The sequence below is a fragment of the Anolis sagrei genome, chromosome 1 (genome assembly GCF_037176765.1).
Source record: "Anolis sagrei isolate rAnoSag1 chromosome 1, rAnoSag1.mat, whole genome shotgun sequence".
Classification (NCBI taxonomy): Eukaryota; Metazoa; Chordata; class Lepidosauria; order Squamata; family Dactyloidae; genus Anolis; species Anolis sagrei.
Genome location: NC_090021.1, coordinates 302622790 through 302647888, shown reverse-complemented (window position 1 = coordinate 302647888; position 25099 = coordinate 302622790). Strand labels below are relative to the sequence as shown.

General features: G+C 37.9%; 1 protein-coding gene across 1 annotated transcript in view; it reads right to left on the bottom strand.

The window, feature by feature from the left end:
* The window catches only part of MIPOL1 (mirror-image polydactyly 1), a 219912-nt gene that overhangs the window by 124754 nt on the left and 70059 nt on the right, over positions 1–25099 (bottom strand). The window contains exons 5-7 of the mRNA XM_060759026.2: positions 19133–19262; positions 15080–15113; positions 14649–14819 (exon numbers count right to left, since the gene is read on the bottom strand). Of these exons, the coding sequence (XP_060615009.2) occupies positions 14649–14819; positions 15080–15113; positions 19133–19262 (335 nt within the window). The remainder of the gene's footprint in view (positions 1–14648; positions 14820–15079; positions 15114–19132; positions 19263–25099) is intronic.

Sequence of the window (25099 nt, the reverse complement as noted above, 5' to 3'; positions counted from 1 at the left end):
GGGAGTCTGATCTGTATGAACTTAGAGCTTAGCACTATGATAGAAGAGTCAAATAGCAATTAATCTAACAAGCTTTCATGCAAATTTAGGGACATTACCGAGAGTCATTTACAAACGGAGAGTCGCTCTTAACTATTAGAGAGAAAATGAATTTTCCATATTAAAATTAATTAATATTTGTAATTAGAGGTATGGTTTAATTGTGCCCTCAAAGACTACGCTGGCATGGATTTTGCAAATTCTGCACAAAATCAATGTTTGAACAAGCACAACAGGTGATTTTACAATACAAATAACAGATATCCCAGGGCAGAAATTTGACATTGTTCTAGGTGTAAGTGGAAGAGTCATTAAAATGGGTTAACAACTTTACAAGGTTATTTATGCATATTGCCTATTTGTTCATATATTTATTACTCATTAACTACATTAAAAATCCAAGCAATGTGAGGAAGAAGGGAAATAGTAGATAATCCTTGCCATTTTTTTAAAAAAAATATTTGTATATGTTTCTTTATTATTTGACTGGACATTCCATCTACCTCATTTGAAAAGAGAATTTTGAACCAATCAAGTAATTTGATTTTTTAAAATATACCACACTTCAAATTATGGCACATCTACACTTTAGACTTAATGCAGTTCATTACCACTTTAACCATTATGGCTTAATGCATCCTCAGATTGTAAATAAAAAATAGATCAATTTGTATGTATTTTCTTTCATATTATGCTTTCAAAAAGCTTTTTAGAGTGCTTGCTTGCAGTGGTAATTCTGCATGAGCCAAGAGGTTACATATTTAGATTGGTGGGTTAATTCTGCCTTTTGTTGTTGTTGTTGTTGTTGTTGTCGTGTCCACATTGATTGAACTCCGATGCAAGTACTTCAGGTTGGGCAGCTGCTGCAACTGAGGGGATCAGTTATGTCTCATGAACACCCACAACAACCTATAATGTCCCAAATTTTCCGAGAATGAAAATTGAAATTTATCACTATATTGTTGGTTGCAATGTTGGTTGTTTGATTAAATTATTTCTTTCAAAAGTCTACCATGTCTAGGGGGTGCTAGGTAATAATGATGGAGCATTCTGGGCATTTTTCTAATGGGAAAATACGTTTGTTTGGTTTTTTTGCTACAGGGCCAGTGCTAGGGGGAACAAAAATGCCTAACAGCTTCATACGGCCTCAATGTGGGTGTACTTAGCAGCCACCCCCATATCAGACCAATAATGCTGAATGAGACATTGCTGGTCAAGTTTCTTCCTTTCTTATGGAGACTAATATAATATGTATTAGTCTTGTACATATCTGGCATGCATACCAAATACTTTTAATTAGTGCAAGATCTTGCTATCACAAATCGCTATTTAATTCTTGTTGCTATTGTCAGTTTCAACATATGGATACCCTATGAATGAGAGATTCCCCCCCCCCCCCCAAGAGCCACAGTCATCAGCTGTCTGGTCCTGCAAACTCAAGGCTCTTTTTCTGGAGTCTACCCTCTTTTAACACAGTTTCCCCTTTCTACTGCCTTCCACCTTACCAAGCATTATTATCTTTTTAGTGGGTCATGTTACCCTATGATATGTCTGAAGTATAACAGCATCCGCTTAGTTACCTTGGCTTCTGGTGACAATTCAGCTCTGCCTTTATCTAGGACCCATATGACACCCCCCCCCCCCCTGTTGTACTGCACTCCTGACATCTTTTCATTTGAAGAATATATCTGAAGTTTACTGGCGAATACTCCCATGCTTCATGCCATGGAGGGCAGATGATAACATAGGGCACGATCATAGGCTTTAATTTCATTGGGCCCTCAGTTGAAGAACCATGAGTAATAATTTAAAGTTGGGGACTTTGTCTGGGATTTGCTTTTGAGATGAAGAACACTCAAGCTGTACTCCATGATCCAGTTCTGGATGTCAGATGACAGGTGGCTTTTAGAGTGCACCAGCTTTGTTCTTCCTTCATTGGCTAAGAACGTGAAGAAAGCACAATCAATAGAGACATTGCCTCAAGGTTCAACTATCTTTCTAAGCGAGGGGTATTACAAAGGGGGCAGGATTAGGAGTTGGGCAAAGGGTTTTCAAAGGCTAAATATGTTTTCAACAAATGATTTTGTTTGCCAATAGCAATGCTGTGCAAGTGTTGACCAATTCCCTGGTAATACTGGGCTAAAACAATAGTTGATTGCTCACTATATACATACCATGTATTCATACATCTTTATATTATACTATGAAGCTCAGGGGATCTGACCCAGAGATAGGTTAACCTGCATGTATATTAATCTGTGAGCATATGCATCACTCACTTGTCTTACCTCATATCTATCTACGCTGGAATGGTAGATTCATATGTATAAAATGATGGATCTACTCTTCAGCAAGAGACACACTGTGTTTGTCACCTGCTCAAATTAACTCAAAAGTTTACTGGGTTGAAAAGATCACTCTCATGATTTTGTACTGTTCTTTTTCTGGAGACACACATTATAAAATGAATTTTTACTGTTCTTGAAACACTTTTTGTAACGATGGGATATTCCTCTGTCACAGAAACAAAGGATGCTGTTTTACTCCAGGTCTACTCTGAATGGCAGAAACTCTCCAGGGCTTCAGAGAGAAATCCTTCCTGTCACCTGCTAACCTGAAACTTGGTGCTAGATTAGATGGTGTTACAGAATCAGGGATTAAACCTGAGACCTTCTACATGCAAAGCACATGCTGTATTGTTGATAAGGCTTCCTGGATTGCTTTCCGTATGGATCAAAGATATAGATTACCCATACAACCATTAAAAGAAGAGTGATACCTCTCAGTTGTTGCTGCTTTTTTATATTAGCAGCTTCTGCAAGTACTTCAGGAATTAACTCTTAACTTCAAGTTGGCATTTCAATTTTATCATGTATATCCCTTTCACCTTTATTCCACTCTTAAGGGCAATAGCAACTCATTTGAGTATCAGAAAAGGAAGGGCTTTCAAAGAAAATGTCTTTGAGCTAATCCTGGCTTTTTGATCTATCGCATTAACTGCTCATATACTTGCTGATTAGGTATTGCTCCCTTTGTTGAGTATGAAAAAGGAAGAAAGAAAGAACGAAAAGAAAAGAATGAGTTAATAGCAAAGCTGACAAAAGTAAAAGAAAGAGTTAATAAAGCTAGGAGGTCTGATTGATACCAGAAATTAGAGAGAAACTGATAAATTAGCCAGAAGAACTCTATGGCAGCCTTTGTTGCAAGGGTCTGTCACTTTTGTTTCTGAATTTTTGTCCCAGTCTAGTTCACACTCTCAAAGAAAATTTATTTATTTATTTACTTCATTTCTATCCTGCTCTTCTCACCCCATGGGGGACTCAGAGTGGGATACATCATATATAATTTTACAGTCATAAACAGATTGTAAAATGAAATCACAAAACACAGAATATTTACAATAAACAGAAACATGAGTAAAACCTTATATATATTTAGAGCAAATCAACTTGCAGAGTTCCACGACTTAATACAATTAGATATGATGGCTATAACTCCAAATAGAAATTATAGCACTATGATTCCACTTTAAGCATTACAACTACATCTTATAAAATTCTGGGGTTCACGGCTTGGTGAGTTATTAAGACTTATTATGACTTATTAAAACTAAGTCTCTTCCTGCATCCTCTTTCAATGAATGCATAGCTTTCCTAATGGCACCGTTCGAGTCATAGAAGCTTAAGAATTGGAAGGAACCATAAGGGTCATCTAGGTTCAATACATTGCCATGCAGGAATACAGAATGAAAGCATTCCTGAAATATGATCTTCCATCACTGTTTAATTTTCTCCAAAGATGGAGAGTGGCCCACCATCTAAGGTAGACATTTTTAAAGGTAAAGGTAAAGGTAGTCCCCTGACATTAAGTCCAGTCATGTCTGACTCTGGGGTGTGGTGCTCATCTCCATTTCTAAGCTGAAGAGCCAGCGTTGTCTGTAGACATCTCCAAGGTCATGTGGCCGGCATGACTGCATGGAGCGCCATTACTCTTTGTAGCTTTTTGTAGGCTCATCTAAATGGGAATGTCTGTATGCGTCAGAACAGCTTTTTTCATGTAAGAAGCTAATTGAGAAACTGCAAGTTACTTGGCCATCTGCAAGGATGTTGTCCAGGATGTGCCCAGATGTTTGATGTTTTGATGGGAGACTTCTCTCATGTTCCCGCATGGGGAGCTGGAGCTGACAGAAGGAACTCAACCCACTCTCCCCAGATTCAAACCACTGACCTGTCGTCAGCAGTCCCAACGGCACAAGGATTTAATCTATTGCACCACCGGAGGCTCCGTGAAAGCAGCTTAAAGTGTATTGGCATTTTACATGCACTTTAAAGACTAACAAGCATTATTTGGTATGAATTTTTATGGATTTTGTGGATTGCATTGAATGCAGTTTCCTCATGGTGTGGATCTGTTATGTGGGTGCCAAACAAAAGTTTATTTTGGCATAATAAATCCCCAGTTGTTTATTCATAAGTGTGCCCTGAGGAAATAATCAAACTTATTGTGCCTCACACTATATCCCAAAAAGTCAGAGGATCATGGAGATGTATGCCATGAGAAAGTAGTCTGAGGTTCAGATCCTTTAACTTGTTTCAGGCCGTTCATGCAGCTCTGGTCTAATTCCAGTTGTTAGTCCTAACTAAACTAGACCTGTTGAATTAACAGAGTTTTTAAAGGTGACTTACCAAGTTTGCACTAATTCAATGAGTCTATTCTAGGGCCCTTCCACACAGCCATATAACCCAAAACATCAAGGCAGAAAATCCCACATTATGTGCTTTGAACTGCGTGGAAGGGCCCTGAGTCCACACTGCCATATTTTCCAGTTCAAAGCAGAAAAGTGGGGTTTTATTCAGATGTGTGGAAGGGGCCCTAGTTGAGAATAACAAGTAGATTTACGCCTGTTTTGAACTTCCAGTTAAGAAAATTGAAAACAATAATCAGTTTCAGCCTCATTACTCACAAAATAGGGCACTAAAGCAAATTTTGAGAAATTTCTATTAACATCTAAAAATGAATACACAATTTTACAATATAATTCTATTAGCACCTATTAATTTCAAAGAGAGGTTTTAATGTGTGTATCAGTTCTGTCTCCTCCACATTTTATTCAAATACAAATGTAGCAATTTTGATTCTTTGTTGTTTGTTGTTGTATCCCTTCAAGAAGATTCTGGCATATGACAATAAAATGTGAACCCGTGAAGGATTAGAAGGAAGTCACAAGATTTTATTTTTATTTTCCATTTTTACTTTTTATATATTTTTACACATTTTTCTTCTATTTCTCTTCTCTCTTTATTCATATCTCTATTTTCTTGTTTTCCTACTTTTCTTTGAAAATACTATGCTCTCCCACTTTATATGGAAACTTTATTATTCTTCTTTTTGTTTATACAAAATAAAAATTTATTTTAAAAAAAGAAGATTCTGGCATATGGCAACCCCAAAGGATTTTTTTTTTTTGCAAGATTAATTCATAGAGGGTTTGTCTTTGTGTTCCTCTGAGACTGAGAGTGTGGCTTGTGCCGTCTTGGCCATGCAAGGCCTGTGAATTCACAACAGAGACTGAAGAGTTTCTGGAGAGCGACTCCCACCATTTCCAGACAGCATGTCTAGTGGTGGCTAGGGATTCTGCATGTAGTCTAAAAAATAATTTTTCCATGCTCTAGTTGAAAAGTTGTGACTTTTGAATAATTGTCCAAAAAGATCTTTACTTTTACATGGTGGTTGAATTCAGGGTTGCCCCACTCTTAGATGGACACACTATTCTGTTGTTGTTGTTGTTTACTTGTTCAGTTGCTTCTAACTCTTCGTGACTTCATGGACCAGCCCACACCAGAGCTCACTGCTGGCCGTCACCACCCCCAGCTCCTTCAAGGTCAAGCCAGTCACTTCAAAGATACTGGATCTCAAAAATACTGTATCAAATGTTAGATGTTCCATTGGAGAGGGTGGCTGTGTGCTTCAAAAAACACAAAACAGTACAATAAGGCAGGTTTGTGCCTTTTGTACCAGTGAAGAACAGATTTGGAGACCTAGATGAAGCATTCCCTATTTTTTTATTTAATGTAATCACTTTTAAAGAAAAAAAGACTCCCTTGCTGTACCTCACAGGTGTAGTTCTTACCTGAGAAATGCTCGCTCACCTGTGGCGAGAATGCTTGAATGCTTTCTGAGCAGTAAAAGGGAAGGTGGGAGGGGTAGTAAGGTGATTTCTATGGTTCTCTTCAGTAAACTGAGCTGCAGAAAAGATTGCTCTAAAGCTGGCCTGCTGTGCCTGTTGATGCTTTATTGGTTATCAACAACTAGCTGGAACTGACAAAGAGGGGCAGTCAAGTGTGCTGCTTCTCAGTCTTTGTCCTCTCATTGACTGAACAACAGTAGGCCTCTTGTCAAGTGGTGCCACGAACAGAAGAAAAGGGACTCGGGCTCGTTTCAGATGAGCAACTGGGCGTGCGCCAGTTTTGTTCACGAATAGTCGCAAGCATGTTCCTGCAAAGCAGGATGTGATCAAACTATTTCAAGAGCTGGAAAACCAGGTTTGCTTGCCAATTACGTTACTGCTTCAGTGCCGAGTATTAAATAGACAGTGCCACACCAGCCATGAAACAATTGTTTGTCTCAAACAACAAATCCTACTTCTTTGGCCCGTGGGCCAGACGGTAAGATGATTACGGTTATAAAGGCAGCAGAGGACAGATTAAAAAATTCACACCCAGAAGAGAGTGTTAAGAAACCTCTTTGCAAGTAAAAAAATACCCACCCCCAAAGAAACTTTAAGAGAGAAGTAGCCATCCCTCCCTCTATTACTGAGTTTCGGCTGCCAAGCCACTCATGTTAAACATTCCTGAAGAAAAGGTGTAAATGGCAAGGGGCCAGGAGTAACTCTGAGATATTTCATCATACTGCCCACTGCTGGTAAACAGACTTATTAAAAAGCTTTGAGGAGGAGTAAAATGTTCAATAAATGTCATTGTTCCTCAGAAATGGAAACAACAAAAAGGCATGGGACCAAAAATGAAATGTACCATGAGATGACCTTGCAGAGTCCCTTTCAAGTCTATCATGCTATCCTCCAGGATGCTCTCCTGCACTCCTGTTGAGTTTTCTTTTCAGTGCCACCACAATTAGTAGACATTACATGACTACCAGACACACTCATATTTTGGCAGAGTTTGTTTGAGGGCCTTTTTACAGTTATAGCAAAGTGGTTCCACTATGAGTACCATAGGACAAATTGGGTTCTGCAGTTTGTTGAGGCACTAGAGAGCTCTGGGCAATGATTCTAAGCACTCTTCTCTAATCTGCAATGTCTCCATCGGATGGAATCATCTTGCCATAATTATGTAGTGTGAGATAGTCCCGGGTTCCCTGACTTCCAATGTTTTATGCATTCACTCAATTTCATTAAATTCATCAACTGCCTTTCTCCCAGCACAGGATTCAAGCCAGGACTCAACTATTTTATATCTCACAAATCTTGGTGTTTTCTGTATGTGTGAAAGCCTGAATGCCAGGAGATGTTCAGGAGACCATGAAAAAACAAAGATGGACCTTTCCCCTAATAAATAGCATTATAAATTATCTAACTAATATTACCTATCATCCAAAAACAAACAATGCCTTTTTCAAATAATCTGTGCATTGTCGGCTACCCAAGCTAGGAATAAATGAAGCCCACACTCCCGAGTAGAATCAACCACAACATCAATCGTTAAATGAGAAATCAATTTTTTTGTAAATTCCATTGATGTAAAGGTCTCAATCAGGGGTGAACAATTCTTTTTGGTCTATAGGTCCCATCAGCCTTCAGCAGCATAGTCAGTGATAAGGAATTATGGGAGTTCTGGACCAAAAAAAAACTAACTGGAGAACCATAGTTCATCTCTGCCTAAATTCAACTGGTTGTCACACTTAGACAGGAATCGACAGGATTGCTTAAGTGATAACGAACCAGTCAACCATTAATTGAAAAGATTATGTCTACTTGGGATTAGCATAGACAATGAGTCTACTCTACTCTTGATCTAGCTGGTGGATTTATGACTACAAAATTTCTATCCCACAATACAAAGATGTGCAATATTATATTGTGCTTTTAATGTAAAGTGTTTTAATTGGTTTATTTATGTTTATTTAGTTGAACCCTTGATTTTGGTTTGTCTATAAGTTATATTGAGTTATTTGATTTCATGCTTTGCTTTTATTATTGTTTATCTGGGGGGGCTGGCATGTTTGCCAATTTTGTTATTTCTGTAAACTGCCCTGAGACCCTGCAGGGAGAGAGGGCGGGTTATAAATAATAATAATAATAATAATAATAATAATAATTATTATTATTATTATTAGAAATACAACAAGATGAGTCCACAGCAAACAAGATCACTCTGCTGGCTGTTGTACTGGATCACACGTCAGACACTTCCCAAGTGTCTAGGACAGTGAGATATATTGGCGAATAATGCATGCAGATACTACTTGGGTGGCATTTTGCCGCTGGTAATTTTGGTAATTTTGTCAGTGTCGATTGTGTTTAAGTGCAAGTCAAGGTCTTTTGGCACTGCACCCAGTGTGCTGATCACCACTGGGACCACCTTTACTGGCTTGTGCCAGAGTCTTTGCAGTTCGATCTTTAAATCCTCGTATCATGTAATCTTTTCTAGTTGTTTCTCTTCAATCCTAATGTCACTTGGAATTGCAACATCGACGATCCATACTTTGTTTTTAACACGATTGTGAGGTCAGGAGTAAAACTCTGTCAATCTGCATTCGGAAGTCCCTGAGTAGTTTGACGTGTTCATTTTCTGTAACTTTTTCAGGCTTGTAATCCCGTCAGTTCTTTGTCACAGGCACATAGTATTTGTGGCACAAGTTCCATTGAATCATCTGAGCAACTGTGTTATGCCTCTGCTTGTAGTCCGTCTGCGCGATCTTCTTGCAGCAAGTGAGGATGTGATGTATTGTTTTATCTGCTTCCTTGCATAGTCTACATTTGGGATCTCTCGTTGACTTTTCAATTATGGCTTTGATGGCATTGGTTCTAATGGCTTGTTCTTGGGATGCCAGAATCAGGCCCTCTGTCTCCTTTTCCAAAGTTCCATTTGTGAGTCACATCCATGTTTTTTCTTTGTCAATTTTGCTCTCAAGTTTTCCCAGGAACTGTCTATGGAAAGCCTTCTTTTGACAGTTTTCTCTTCTGCTCTGCATTGTTTATCATGATCATGATCACCACCACCACCATCATCATCATCATCATCATCAAAATTGCAGTTTCTTCATTCCTGAAATTTCTCTGTTTTCTCTCATATGTATAATCCGCACTACAAAGAGAATAATCATACAAGTTCCACAGGGTAATACAGTATCTCTTTGCTAACAAATATATCTTGGCAGTTGAAAGTGAATGGCTGAGAGGTTTACTTCTTCTTTTGGAGGGCCAAAAAGCTAAAAGGGAGGCTGCTGTCAATGTTTAGCTATGCTTTAGTTGTTTGTTTTCTTTTATTCACTTGAAAATACATACGAAAGTAGTATCAAATATTTGAGTTTAGACCATTTTATTTGTTTTTGCACATAGAAAAAGGAGTTTGCATATTTGCTCAGCAATCTAGTGAATGATCTCAGATTATATACACATGTGCCATTGAGCCCAGTGAAGATAATGCTCATCGTTCCAATAAGACAATGCACTTGTAATACCCACACAAGTAGAAATCCGGGTCTCACTTGGAACTTTCACAGTTCTTTCACCCTCAAGAATTTGTAAGTTGTTCTAATACTGCCAGCAGAGCAAAGTTCAAGGGAAATTCTAATTTAAAACACGCACTTGCATAGCTGCAGGTTTATCATAGGCTAATTAAAACTTAACAGGCATTATATAACAATGTGATGTCAAATAACATCCGAAAGATCAATCCAACCACATAGGCTGTAACCATACTTACAGAAGGGATACAATTTATTACTATACAGCTACCAAGAAAGAATATGAAATATAATCAGGTCAAACCAACTCAAACTCTACCATTTCTATGCACTCCTGCTTTCCCTATTTTCAAACTATTTACTGGATAACAGAGGGGATGATATTAACCACAGAGATGACCCTTTATGATACAATCATTTCCCTGATATGGTAACTCATGGTTTTCAGTTGTTACTAGGACTTCACATCACTGGCTCTAATTAGTACAGAGTTTGGAAAAGTTAAATTTTAAATAACACTGTCCTTCCAGAACTCTGAGACAACACGGATTAAGGGGAATATGTAATCCAAAAATAACTTTTCCAAGCTTTGCGCCTCAGCAAATATTAATTAATTCTGGAATAATCTTCCAAAAGGACAAATAATTTTATATGATTGATACATAATAGGAAACACAATTGGGATTCTAAGTGGGAGCTACATTAGAATAATCGATATCAACAGTTTGGGGAAATATTATCAATGCACTTCTTAAAGAACTCGTGACAGACCCCTTGTAGTATTTCCAATTTGTATATTAGATGGCCTCAGATGGCAGTGGTTATGGAACAGACTACACTATTTCTGTTCCCAATTGTGTCCCATACATGTCACTGAAAGTAAAATCACACACTACTTCTCCCCGTGCATCTCTTCCACCTACTCAACTTCCCATGTGAAAAGAAGTTCATGTGTGAGTATATTACTGGAATTGATTCAACATGCATAAAATCAGACATGGCTAATATTTTAGATCAGTGGTTCTCAACCTGTGGGTCCCCAGATGTTTTGGCCTTCAACTCCCAGAAATCCTAACAGAACCACTGTTTTAGATAAAACCTAGGAATCAGCTACGTAACCTGGGCCTGCATGCATCAATGGTATTTCAACCCTGCATTCCTAGGTTGGGTGGAATGACTGGAGTGCACTCACTTCCCCATCACATATTTGGGACATATCCAGGAACTGGTATCATCTAGTTTGATTGTAAGTCAGATATTTATAATGTAGAGGAGACTGTCACATAGCTTGTGTTATTCAACTTCATCTAACTCTCTATTATAATGTTTAAATCTCTAGAGTCAGCTATCATCTAACTACCATTTCTTAACAACCAAACAGTATATACACAATTCATTTTTGGTCCAGCTAACCTAATGAATCTTTTTAAAATTAATTCCCTCCCTTCATGAATAGGATTGTGTTATCTGTCTGAGGATGAAAATGAAAACCTATTTTGCTTTATATGTAAATGATCTGCAACTCGCATCTGCTCATCACAATGGCAGCAACACAGTGAAGGATATTGCACAGCTCAATCCAGCTTTCCTCATCTGGTAGCATCCAGAAGTATTGTACTACAACCCTCATGCCATGCTGAGGATGATGGAAGCTATAGTCCACTACACCTGGAGGCTCCCTAATTGGCTAAGCCTTGCTCATTGCTTTCCTTAGAGAAAAATGAAATCCACTTTTGTTTAATTGGTAGGTCAGATATGGGGCAGTTGATGAAAGTAGCTAAGAACTATTATAGACAAATTATTTAAATAATCAAAGAGAAAAAGAAAATAAACTCATTTGCATATACATCTGTTATGACCAAGGAAAAGAGAATATTATTAATATTGTAATGCTTAAATTCTGAACAATCTGATGTAATAAAGTTGAGACAAACTTGGCACTATATCACTGAAAAGTCCATAAAAAGTCCAATGCATCTCACTCTTAAATATAACATGTACCAAGTAGAGTAGTACTGCTTGGAATCAAATATTTGGAATGCAGTATACTTAAGATAAAAGTGGCATTTATGGCCTGCACTATCTGGTTGAAACTCCCAATGTGTTACACTGAGAGAGGCATGGCTTAGACATCAGGAGGACAGAGCCAAGAAAATGCTCTGGATGAATGGCCTTTTATTAAGATTTTGCTCAATATTTTGGGCACCAACTTCAGTTCAAAAGAAACCCACAATCTGAACCCATAGTTCAGAGCCAAAGTTGCTCAAGACCGGTTTGTCAGGTGTATTCAAAAAATCCTGCTGGAAAGCACACTGTGACAGAAAGACTGAACAAATTAAAACTGCCACAAACCAAATATAAAAATCCCTCCTTCTTCTGTCACCATCTTCTCTTTTACTCTCAGTCCTCTGTATTTGAAAGAAAAGTGCGAAAAAAGGTTTCTGAGAAGTCATATTTTACAGTTGGTATTTCCCAGCTGCAGATCTATCTGCAATAAATATATTCAACTGGAAAACTAAATGGGCAGACATGAAATAACCTATCTATTTTGAAACACTGAGTTAAGATGTAACCCACGTTAGCAGCTAGTTACAAGTTTGGATTGAAAGGTTTTTTTAAAAACCCAAGCTTGAATCAAAAGATTTTATAAATGAAACAGTGCATTTGTTGTAGACATGCATTAGAAATGGTCAAGGAATGCTTTGGATAGGAATAATGTTATTCTGAGCAATCTTGTGTCTTCCATAGAATCATTGAATCATAGAGTTGGAAGAGACTTCATGGGCCATCCAGTCCAACCCCCTGCCAAGAAGCAGGAACATCGCATTCAAAGCACCCTGACAGATGGCCGTCCAGCCTCTGTTTAAAAGCCTCCAAAGAAGGCGCCACCACCACACTCTGGGGCAGAGAGTTCCACTGCTGAACAGCTCTCACAGTTAGGAAGTTCTTCCTAATGTTCAGATGGAATCTCCTTTCTTGTAGTTTGAAGCCATTGTTCCACGTCCTAGTCTCCAGGGCAGCAGAAAACAAATTCGCTCCCTTCTCCATATGACTTCCTCTCACATATTTATACATGGCTATCATGTCTCCTCTCAGCCTTCTCTTCTTCAGGCTAAACATGCCCAGTTCTTTAAACTACTCCTCATAGGGCTTGTTCTCCAGATCCTCGATCATTTTAGTTACCCTCCTCTGGACACATTCCAGCTTGTCAACATCTCCCCTCAATTGTGGCGCCCAGAATTGGACACAGTATTCCAGAGGTGGTCTAACCTGAAATTTCTTTAACACTGCTAATGAGAAGCTCTTCCTCCATTTCATCTGCCACTGATGTGGCCTCTAAAGGGGAGAAGAGCAGTCAGCGTTGGCTGGGCTTTATCCATTGAAATTTCCTTATCCTTGTGTGTCCTGTCTTTGTAGACTATAGGCTCAATGGAAGGAAGCTGTCAAATTAATGATTTGGAAGCTTCCCTGGGACACTTTTCTGGCTGAAATATAGGGGAATAAATACTCTAAATAAATAGATGAATAAATAAATATCCATCTTACCTGGAAAAAGACAACATGTTCCTCAATACAGTCAATATGTCCTCCAGTTCCTCCCAATGTTCCCACTTTTTGCCAGTGCATCATGCTTCCTGTTCTAACTCATCAGTTTAAGCTACACAGGCTCCATTGTTTCCTTTCCTTACAAACCAGATTGCAAGGTGATATTTGTCAGCTACTACATTCCACAGCTCATAATCTCATAATCTCTCTCTGAACTTCAATCAATCTGATAACACCCTGAAAACAGGACTTTAGATTTCAGAGGATGTTGGTCAATTTGCATAGCTTTTCCCTTCCCCTGCAATTCTCGATGCTTCTGAAAACTTGAGCTAGACCTTTTGAGACAATAGGAGGGACTGTTGCCTCCCCCTCAACTTCTGCGACCCTCCATTGGATCACCAACCTTTCTGCTAATGGAAGGAACACCACCACACATGAAAGGGCTACTGAAAAACTAAGTGTATGTCCCTCAGTAACTTCCCACAGCACTTCTGAGCAGCATACTATGGCGATCCTTCCCCACAACATCCCCCATAAAAAGAACATAGAATATGAATTGTGTATCCACCATGGTTGAGATGTCTTTATCTATTCCACGCTGAAATGTAATGGAGTGAACCACAGAGTTCTTCTTTAGCAAGCCAACTCGTCGTGACATGGGTCACTTTTGTAGAAGGTGTCCTTACCACTTTGAGGTGGGGATATTCTCTAACCGTCTTGGGCTATATTATGGGATTGGGTGCCTTTAGCTTATAGGTTCACATTTAGGTTATGATGCCTTATAAGCAGAAACACAGTTCAATTCTCTGCACTTCTACTTAAAAGCAAGTTTCACCTCAATTCATTTAGGTTAAGTTATGAGAAAATGGGTATAGAATTGGAGTATAAGATTCACATTTACACCCGAGTCCACATGTTCATTCCTAACAACTTGTGTCCATACATTTTCACCTATGTGGATGTTCTGTTTTCTTTAGCTTAAGCAGGCATTACACTTTCTATGCTAAATTTCACTTCATTCCTTAACATGTCCCACACTTAACCTATTAAGGTCATCTTGGATTTTTATGTCAGGTCTGAGTTGGATATTTCCATTTCCCTCATTTTTTCTATCATGTTATGTACTTTTTCTTAATAATCTCATAAATTATTATATGGAGAAGTGACTTGGTGACATCAATTAGTCCCTTTTAGATATATTACTATTATTTTTGGGGAGGGGGTGACAGCATGTCCAAGAATGTCTTCTAGAAAGTAAGAAAGTTAAAATAAGAAAGTCATTCATTTTCCCAGTAGTGACGACAAAGGGGTGAGTGGATATCTCCCGATGAATCCTTCATAAAATAATGTGGACTTACTTGAGCCAACACAGCATCTCTTTCTTCGATCACTGCGCTCATTTCTTCAGCTGTTATTTTCTTTTTCCGCTCCTGGATCCTGTATATTCGGTCGACAATTACAGCTCCGCTCCTACGTATTGCCATTCCGGTGTCTGCATTGTTTATTCTGTTCAGTAATTCCTGTAATGTCTACCAACAGCATTATATGTTAGTCAGACAAGAAGTTTTAATATATTTTATTTAATATAGGGTTTTAATTAATAGGCACATGTGAATTGTAAATTGACTGAGTGAAGTTATTGAATTTTCATACTGCAGCAAAGATGTACATTATTAGTGTGTCAATTCTTCTTTTTCCCCACATCTTAGTTCCTGAAACCCACTCAATTGAACTTAAGCCTCTAAGATATAAGACTGACATCAAGAAATCTCCTCAGAGAATGGCTTACCATGTCATTTTCTTCAGGGTTAATATTTTCTAGCCTAGGAAAAAAGGGACACAGAAAGCCTGATCAGTAGCATTTCCTTAGTGCAGCAAAATGAGTTCGCTTTTTAAATCTTTAGAACCCTCAAGTAATTTCATTCGACTAGTCTTTAGAGTCAACCATGACACTGAACATATTAAAGTGCCACCTGCTCGATTCCATCTTTCAATAATGCACCATATCTTCAGAACCGACTTCAGAATGTTAAGTTATTAATGTTTACTGCTATATATGACTACAAGGATCAATTGTTCATATGTGCTTAGATGAAGAAAGTTCCCCAGCGGCAGGAGCAGAGGCGCATTTATTTATTTATTTGTTTCTAGGCCTATGACTTTCATCAAAAATTGGATATTTTAATTTCGTTTTTCCAAATCCCTAAAAAACAGAAGCCACATAAACACCGGCTTTCCAATTCTAAAATGTATTTGTCTGAAAGGAAAGTTTCACAGCCATTAATGGAATTGTTCCTTCTGAGTAAGTTTGCTTAGCATTTCAGTCTTAAGTTCATGTAATGTGAGATGAAGTTGGCTTTCCTAATGTGTAACATTACTGAGTTCTTAACAGAAGATCATAAAATTGGGTAGAACTTTATTTGCAAACCTTCAACACAATTGAGGGGATGAGCAAAAAATCACGCCCTCTTATTCAGTTTTGAAATATACATGAAGTATTTCACAGAAAAATGTTGTTATCAGGTTTGTAGCTTATTACATGTTAATAAAATATGTGCAATAATCAAGGTAAGCAATGGAATAAGCTGTAGGAGTAAACATAATGCTATAGGACTGCTAACCATTTTTATTAGCCTTTTCAGAAGATCAAATCTTATAAATGAGGGCAATTATTTCTCTCGATGCAAATAATAGGCTTGGTTGCCATCTGTCAAGTTCAGTTTGTGAGTTTAAGAACTTCACAGTTCAATTTTATTTTTATTTTTGAAGAGTTGCATTGAAATTGAAAATAATTAAAGAGACTATTTTCTAATTTCTAGAATATTTTTTTCCATAAGCCTCAATATATGTGAAACTGTGTTCAATATGATGCTTCAGATTCTGCTTTACGTAAAGCAAAAATGCTGGAACTAAGTCATACTGCACTTAATTAGAATTGAAAATATTGCCGTGGTATATCAGTCTGGAGGGGGATCCTGTGACATTTTAGGAACCCAGACTTGCTTTGGATTCACCTATGGCTGTTTTCACAATGTTCACCTACTTCTAATATTGTGGGGTTTTTTAGGGTTAAACTGGCTTTGCCCCAATTTGGGCAAAGTTGGAGAATACCCCAGAGGTTGCTAGAAGCTTTTCTGAGCTGCACCATCAGTGTAAGAAAAGGAGGTGGATCACTGCTGCTACCACATCCAACCAAACACAGAGCTCCATACAAGTTCTAGGCCTTTCCAATTCCCATTCTAACATGAAAGGAGGAGAGATCACCACTCCTCCTTCTTGGTCACATGGGTGCTCCAATGGCATCAGAATGGGATGCCTTCAATGGCCAGGAGTTTGCAAAGAGCTCCATGTCTGGCTGGGAACTGTGGTGGCAACACAGAGACTGATAAGACAGTTCAATGAGGCTAATGTGGTTTCGAGCTAGATGGACCATGGAGATGCCAATGTGGCATTGCAGGGGTCGGTTCAGGCTGGCAGATATGAAAGTGACAATAACAAGGAAAACTTGGCAAAACACAAGGTGTCACATATTTTTAGACTACTCCTCAGTCTTTTTATAACTAAGTCAGTATGGTGTGATGATCTGAGCACTGGATTACGACTCTGAAAGCCACGATTCAGACCTTTACTTGACCAGGAAAATCCACTAGGTAACCTGGGGCAAGTCACATTCTATCTCAGAAGGAGGCAAAGGTAACCCCCTTCTGAACACATCTTGCTAAAAACCCTGCTCAATGTAGGGTTCTTCTAAGTTAGAAATAACTTGAAGGTATACAACAATTAAATCCATTTGGTGAACCCAGCTCTAGATCAACTGCTGAATCAGTCAAAACTTTTGTAAACCTGTTTGACTCAATAAATCTACACCAATTGGGACTAATATTTGGCCGGGGTGGTCCACGCCTTGGTCACCTCTAGAATGGATTACTGCAATGCGCTCTACGTGGGGCTGCCCTTGAAGACGGCTCGGAAACTTCAATTGGTCCAGCGGGCGGCAGCCAGGATGCTAACCGGGGCTCATTATCAAGAGAGGTCTACCCCTCTGTTTAAGGAGCTCCACTGGCTGCCATTTATTTTCCGAGCCCAATTCAAGGTGCAGGTGCTCACCTACAAAGCCCTGAACGGTTTGGGACCACCCTACCTGCGTGACCGCATCTCCATTTACGAACCCACACGCTCACTTCGATCATCTGGAGAGGCCCTGCTCGTGATCCCGCCCTCGTCGCAAGCGCGCTTGGTGGGGACACGGGACAGGGCCTTCTCTGTGGCGGCCCCCCGACTTTGGAATGCCCTTCCAAAAGATCTCCGACAGGCCCCTACTTTAGCAGTTTTCAGAAGGAACCTAAAAACCTGGCTGTTCCAATGTGCCTTTTCAGATTAGGAATCCCCATCCCAAGTCCTAGAAGCACCTTAGCACAACCGATGTTACTGCACACAGCACTTTTACTCCTACGTTCCTCCTGCCATCTCAGCATTTTAACCCTGTACCCCATTACGCCGGCCGAACCAGTTTTAATAGTGTCTTGATGTAGTTATTGTTGTTATTTTGCTTAATTGTTTGATTTGCTTGTTTATTATTGTGTTATGTTCTATTGTATTGTGTTTGAGGCTTCGGCCTGTGTAAGCCGCATCGAGTCCTGTGGGAGATGCTAGCGGGGTACAAATAAAATTAATAATAATAATAATAATAATAATAATATTTAGGATTAGGTCCTTGTTTTCAGTGGCTGCCTGACATGGAGCTTCAATATTTTCAACCACAAATGACAGTTGGAGTTTATATAAAGCATGTGCCAAAATAAAAAGTGATTGTAGATGTTGGTAATGCACTACCAAAGCTGTGGAACATTTTTGACCCCAACTTCCATTAGCACCTGCCAAGGGTAAAGGGATATTAGCAGTTGTGATTCATCAGCATCTGGAGGTTTATCATCCAGATGTTAGCATACCAGTACAAAATACCAAAGCAAAAAGTATTATTTATATTAAGAAAATTAATGCTATTGCATTGTAGCTAGTGTGGGGAGATGAAGTTTATTTGATGACCACTTCTTAAATAATGAGAGTCTTTTTTTTAACAGCAGAAAATCACCTACTGACATCAAAAGAGAAGATTGATTTTCTTTGCTGTGTGACTTTTGACTGGCAACCTTGAAGTCCAAGCTCTGTACTGTAGTAAGAGATGTCACACTTCTCTGATATATTCTTTTTTAAAATTAATCCTGCTTTCTCACTCCACTTGCACATATCCATAAACTTTTACCTTTTTTCTGTCTCAGGAACAAAACGGCAACTATAAATTAATAATTAAAAATTCAACAAATAAAGCCAATGGCTTGCTTGATACTCCTGTTAACCATGTAGCAAGCAGGCTATTGTCCTTCATACTTGATACTTGGGTTAATGACAGGAATGAGACCAAGAATATGAAATATTAAGATATCCCTCCAAGTGTGTTTTCCCCTAACCAGTATTAATGGGTCCCAGGTATAGGCTATAGTCTTATACTCAAGAACACACTGTTAAGGCACACTGGAAGAGTGGATAACCCATCTTTGATTCTACTGATGGAAGCAGTTCTGTCAACAGATGTTTCCCAGTGGATTAAGGTCTGAAACTGCAATAAATCAATGATATTTTTCCCCAATGCTGATAAGACCTTCAGACACTGTAGAGGAGAAGCTGAAGTGATCAGTAAATGACGAATATTTTTGTGTGTGCATGTATTGAACACTGTGTTATTGCCTAAGACAGGACACTTTAGCAAAAAACAAAACAAAACACACACACACACACACACACACACAGAGTAAGTTGAGTATATTGATGGCTATATACTTACATTTCAAAAGACTGTTCCAAAGATTTAATTTGTTTCCTTGCATCCTCTCTTTCCTCATTGGCCAACTTCAGTCTTGCCATGATGGCGTCATCACGTTCCTGTTGCGCAGAATAAACTTCCTGTACCAAAGCTGAAATATAGCAAGCAGTTTTTTCTATGTGAGTGTCGTGAAGTCAGGGGTCTTGTGTCAGATTTGCTAGCCTTGGTTGAAAGGAAAAAAAGTTCTGTATCTCAGAGAAATTCTCTATATCAACAGATTTCCATTTCAAAAGGTTATCTTATCATAGTTCTGTAACTGTTGCAATAGTTTCCATATGGGTGCACAGGTCAGTTCTGATTAAATTTAATTTTTACAGATTAAGTATACTATTCCCTGGATTTAATCCTGGGAGGTTATTTAGGGATGTTTAGGTATTTAGCCACATCATGAGATGAAAGGAAAGCTTAGAGAAGACAATTATGCTGGAGAAAATGGAAGGAAAAAGGATGAGGGGCCGACCAAGGGCAAGATGGATAGATGGCATCCTTGAAGTGACCACATTGACCTTGAAGGAGCTGGGGGTGGTGATGGGCGACAGGGAGCTCTGGCATGGGCTGGTCCATGAGGTCACGAAGAGTCGTAAAGGGCTGAACAAATGAACAACAACAAGTTATTTATCATTGTAATTCCACCTCAAGAAGCAACATATCTTGGGCTGACCTTAATAATAGGTATAATCTCAGTGCAGTTCTGTGGACACCCTCATTTTTAATTAATCCAAAGAATAGCTGTACACAAAACAGTTTCCGATTCACATGAATCCCAAGCTTCCTGGGTAATCTTTTTGCCATCAGTTGGTGTATTGGCAAGGACTTCCAGGACTCTTGCTCCAAAGGCACCTTTGAGATTTCCTGGAACACCTGGGTTTATCTTGGCAACAGTCTTCAACCAAGTCTACATGTGAAAGTTTTTTTTAAAATGACATTTTAATTGAACTAGCAAGCTTCTTGAACTGAATGTACATATTCAATGTCAAGGTGCCATATATGGGGAAGATCAGGCCCATTGACTTCAATGAGAATAACAACTCTGGCACATCAAGCAACTGAATTAATATGCACCCCATTTTGCTTCATGAACAAGACAAGCAACCTATAATTTTTGCTACTAAAATGTATTTCAGTGATTTGGTGAAAGATTGGCCTGTCAGATTTGCTTGAATTTCGTATCCGTCGGGACAAAATCAAAGCCAACACCTCATCTACAAAAACCTCCCCAGTTCCCCACTGCTGAAAGATAATTGTGCGAAACCCATCAGGTCTAACACACTTGTAGTTTTAAGACAGATAATAATGGTAAACAGACCGTTATTGTAAGGCACATAGCTATTTCAAAGTTCACTTAGAAAATCAACATAGCATTTTAGCTGGAATTTGCTCATTAAATACCCATAACTGTAATGTGAATTATGCTGGAATGAATAAAGCAAATACATATGCTTCTTTTCTTTTTATTAAATGTAAAATCTGCTGTTAATTACATTGGCGATGTCATATAAACTTTTCTCTTTAACTATTAAACGGAAGTCTTTACAAAAGTCATTAGAGATCCTCATTCTTTGACTTGTATAAATTTCAATATTTGTTCAGTAAAGGTTCACAGCAGTTAAATTACATTAACAAATATTATTAGCTACTATGTAAGCCAACTAAGTAAAATACTTATATTGCAGGTAAAACAAATCATTTGGTGTTTACGATAATATTTGGATATGTCCATTTTTAAACAAGCTTATCAAATATATCCTGTAATTCTTAGTCAAATGAGAGAGACTCAAAGTGGATATTTCCCCCCCAAATACTCAAATTTGTTTAGTAAGCTAATTGTTTTCTAATATGGGATAAAGCAAATATGAAGAAGCTGAACCATTCGGAGTGTGAGTTTACTGAGTCAAAGTAGTGTACATATTTTCTTAGTTAAACCCGATTCTGTTGGCAAACCTTTCGGACACTTTTAAACTATCTTTAAAATACAGTAGTAGGAAGGGAGAGTGTTAGAAATTATTCTAGTATAAACATTGGTTCACGATTCTCCAAACAACAGAACATTGGGTGAGAGGTAGAGAAGGGGCATTTATGTCTGTTTGCTGATTTCTTAGGGGTCATCTGTGTAAATACAGAAACTGAATAGCAAACCCACAAAAGGATGAATAGTTGGGATGCTTTCTTTAAATCTGCCACAGAACTCGCATGATACATATTAAAGGCAAAATAACCTTAAAACCTTAGACAACATACCAGCTGTATAAATAAAACACCTCCATGCGTAAAACTATACGGCAATACTGCATTCTGACACTCCGCTCTGAGCAATATTTTGTGGCAAATATTTTGCTACTGAAAGAGTACATTCTCCCTAAAATGCAAAAATTCAAAAGTGTTCTAGCTCTGCCCAACAGGAAAATTAAAACCTCTTATAAAATGTCAAAATTATCTTTAGCAACCAGTCCTTCATTTCCACATCTCATATGTATGATTTCTGAATTTTCTTACTGGCTTTAGCTGCAGATCATTTCTTCGGTATCCTCATTAATTGAAGAAAGGAAAAAGAAAGAAAGAGAAAAAGGAGGTGGGAAAAAAGAAATTTGCTGCAATAATGAGAAGACTGTTGTGAGGGGTTTTGTGATTTTGGATTTAGTATTCAGGATTAGGGGTTGTTGAACTCTCTGTGACCTAGGATTTTCCATAGAGCTCGTGAAGGAATGATCACAGGATTTCTAATGGCATTGCACAGTCGTCTTTTTCTTAGCAGAGCCAATCTGAGGGACTTTTTAAAGATATTTCTAGCAATGCTAAAGTGTTTTAATTTTTAAAAAATCAAGGCAGACACACAGAGAGCTAATATGTGTAAGAGAGGAAAATGGAGACTACACATTTTCTGTTTTTTAGTTCTTTGCTTGAAATAATCAGGGAAGATGACTAATTCCCTGTAATGCCACTCTTTGAATTGGAGCTATCTGCAATGGTCTGCATCATTTACTTATTTTCCTAGTTCATTTTATGGGAAACCTACCTATAATTAGTTTGTGGTCATATCTCTCTTGTGGAAATTATTTTTTGGTTGTTAAATAGATGTAAGGAAAAATAGGTTCTTGTGACCCCAATATTTGTCCCACCCCATATATGCCCCAACCTACAAAGCCTCAACTCCTGTCTGTGCCTGCTCGCTATGTGTGCATACTGTATCTACACCAGTTACAGCAATATGCTACTTATCTGCTTATACACACAATGTATTGCAGAATGCTGATAATCCTGGAATTATTCTAAGGGCTAGATTGCACTCCTGTTAAAATGAATGTCAGCAGTCCCCTGGTACTGTACATTTCTTTTTTAAAGTGACGTTTTTCTGATGTCATTAAGGTAGCCGAGAAGTAGAAGCATGATAGGGATACATGAATAAAAGTCAAGCTGTTTTAACAGGTCAGTACTAGGCATTACAGACTAAAAGCCATTTACATATAAATGTGACGCTGCAGATAAAGCGGTGTGTTCAAACACAGATAGAATATGCCGACATGTTTGTTACCTCATGTTTGTTGTATATATTTGGCTTGAGGTACTCAAAGACTCCTAAATTTCTGGGGCCGTAAACACATTGATTCTACCCAAAGAGCCCGAAGTGTTTAGAAATAAAAACAAGCAAAAAGACTCCGCAGTGTGGTGTGCTCCTGTTTACTTTGAGTCACACACAGAAAATGAAAGAAAAGGCATGCAAATGAGAATAGGTACATTTCCTTCTCTAGCACTTAAATCGCTGCATTTCTTTGCAGTGCACTAAACCTGTCCCTCCTTCCTTCAAAATAACAATTTTGCTAAGATAACTACAGTTACTGATCACCTGGAAGTAAATTTTGACAAAAATAATGAACTTGCATTTAAAATCACACACACACCTCTAATTTAATACAAATAGTGAATTTCAGGAATTTTGAATTATCTGCAGATGGGATACTCTCAACAGAGATCTAAATTTCTCAAAACAATGCTGGTATTTGTTTTTTAACTGATAGGAAAGTTAATCACAAGCAAAAAAAGTATCCAATTAATATATGCTAGATACATGCAATTACTTTAACGACTGAAACTGTAATCCTACACAAGTCTACTCAGAAGCAAGCCCCTTTGAGTTCAATTAGGCTTGTTCTCATGAAAATGGGAGCTGGATTGCCTCTCCAATGAAACTATTCCATAAAATCAAAACGTGTTATAAAGCATTTGTGAATGTGTTTATTTCAGTAAACCCACTATGCCAGAACAAGCCTTTCCAATGAAAGCCAAAAGAACATCTTTCCATTGCCTTAAGTTCCCTACGTTGGGAAACAGGCGGGATAAAAATGAAATAAATAAGTAAATCTTGTCTTGCATATACCCATGAAGCATGTCTCAATTTCAGATATAACAGCTACAAGTTCAGTAACTTGACAGCACAATTCAGCTCTCTCTGAAGTCCATGAGAAAACTCAGATCGATTGAGTGGAACTAAACAGCACCTCTGGTGTCTTAAAGGTCTTTGCATTTATCAAGACACCTTCTGATGAAAGGTTTAGAAAAATGTATTTGCATAACTATAATGTAACAGTCTTACAACAAAACTAAGGCTAAGTACATATTGTATATAGAAAGAATAATTTTAGGAGAGAATTATTAGTAAAACTATGTCCGTTACATTCTTAAAAAAAATAAGAATGTCACACATATTTAGATTTATAAACACAAGGGTTGGGAACTGTTGAGATCTTTTGGCTAAAGCCCAATATTGGCCTTATTTCAGTTTAATTGGAAGAGGATCTCAAATTCATCTTCTCCATGAGATATCAGGAACCTGGATTTCTCTTTGTATCAAAGGTTAATAAGAAATGTGTCTGCAAAAGTCAAACAGCATTAAATATCAAAAACTGATTATTATTCCGCGGGAGTTGTTCTGGCATTCATAATCTCTCCATGCTCCAACCTTCCGCAGCTAATCTTTAATGGATGACATGCAAGAAAGAAAAATAAATGGCATCTAAAAAGAAGTCACCAAAGTGAGCTTAAAAGAAATGGTAGGCATTTCCCTATAATGATGAGAAAAAGGAAATTGAAAGAAGAATTAACAAATGCTAATCGAATTCTTTTTCCTATTTGTGACTTGATTCATTTGTTTTCCAAAGGCAAACCAAACTGTTGCTTGGTTATGACAATTAACTAAGACGTTCTCAATTGTATTCCAAAATATTTAAAAGTATCATTATAAGCTGCTTTAAATGCTGTATGTGAACAAAGGCGGGATATAAATTAAATAAAGGTGTACCGTTTCATCTAGATTTTAGCTCTCATTCAAAGGATTTAAAAAATCTACCCATTAACTGATGAGATATTTAAGGAAGCATTTCAAGGCAAAGTAGTATGAAATGTGGACCATGCAAACTGAGGAAAATATGACAACTTTCATATATTTAAACCACTACTGGCCACAGAATGCCACAACATCAAGGCAAATGAAGCAATTACTTCTTGGATTATTTTTAACAATATATAATATATTAACAAACAAAATCAGAACCTCTTTAGAATAACGGTAGCAAGCTACATAGATGCCAATAACCAAATTATAACTTTTGTGCCTGCAATCAAATTATAGCCATATAAGAAAAATGATTTGGCATATTGTTAGGCTTTTACATTTTTTAAAACATCTTTGAATTTCATCTCACTTTACCATCTGCTTGTTGCAGCTGCTAATCCTACTTTGAATCTGTCCTAATGCTGTATGAAGTTCTTTCAAAGCCACGAGAACCACATAAACTCTGTATTTAAAATCCTGAGTTCCAAATTGTGAATTCTTCTGTGCTACTCATGAAAGTAAAGTATTTTCATCATGTTATCTCATTATCAGTTTTCCCTACACATAAGATATTGGCAGAGTAACATGTGCCCTGGTTAGTA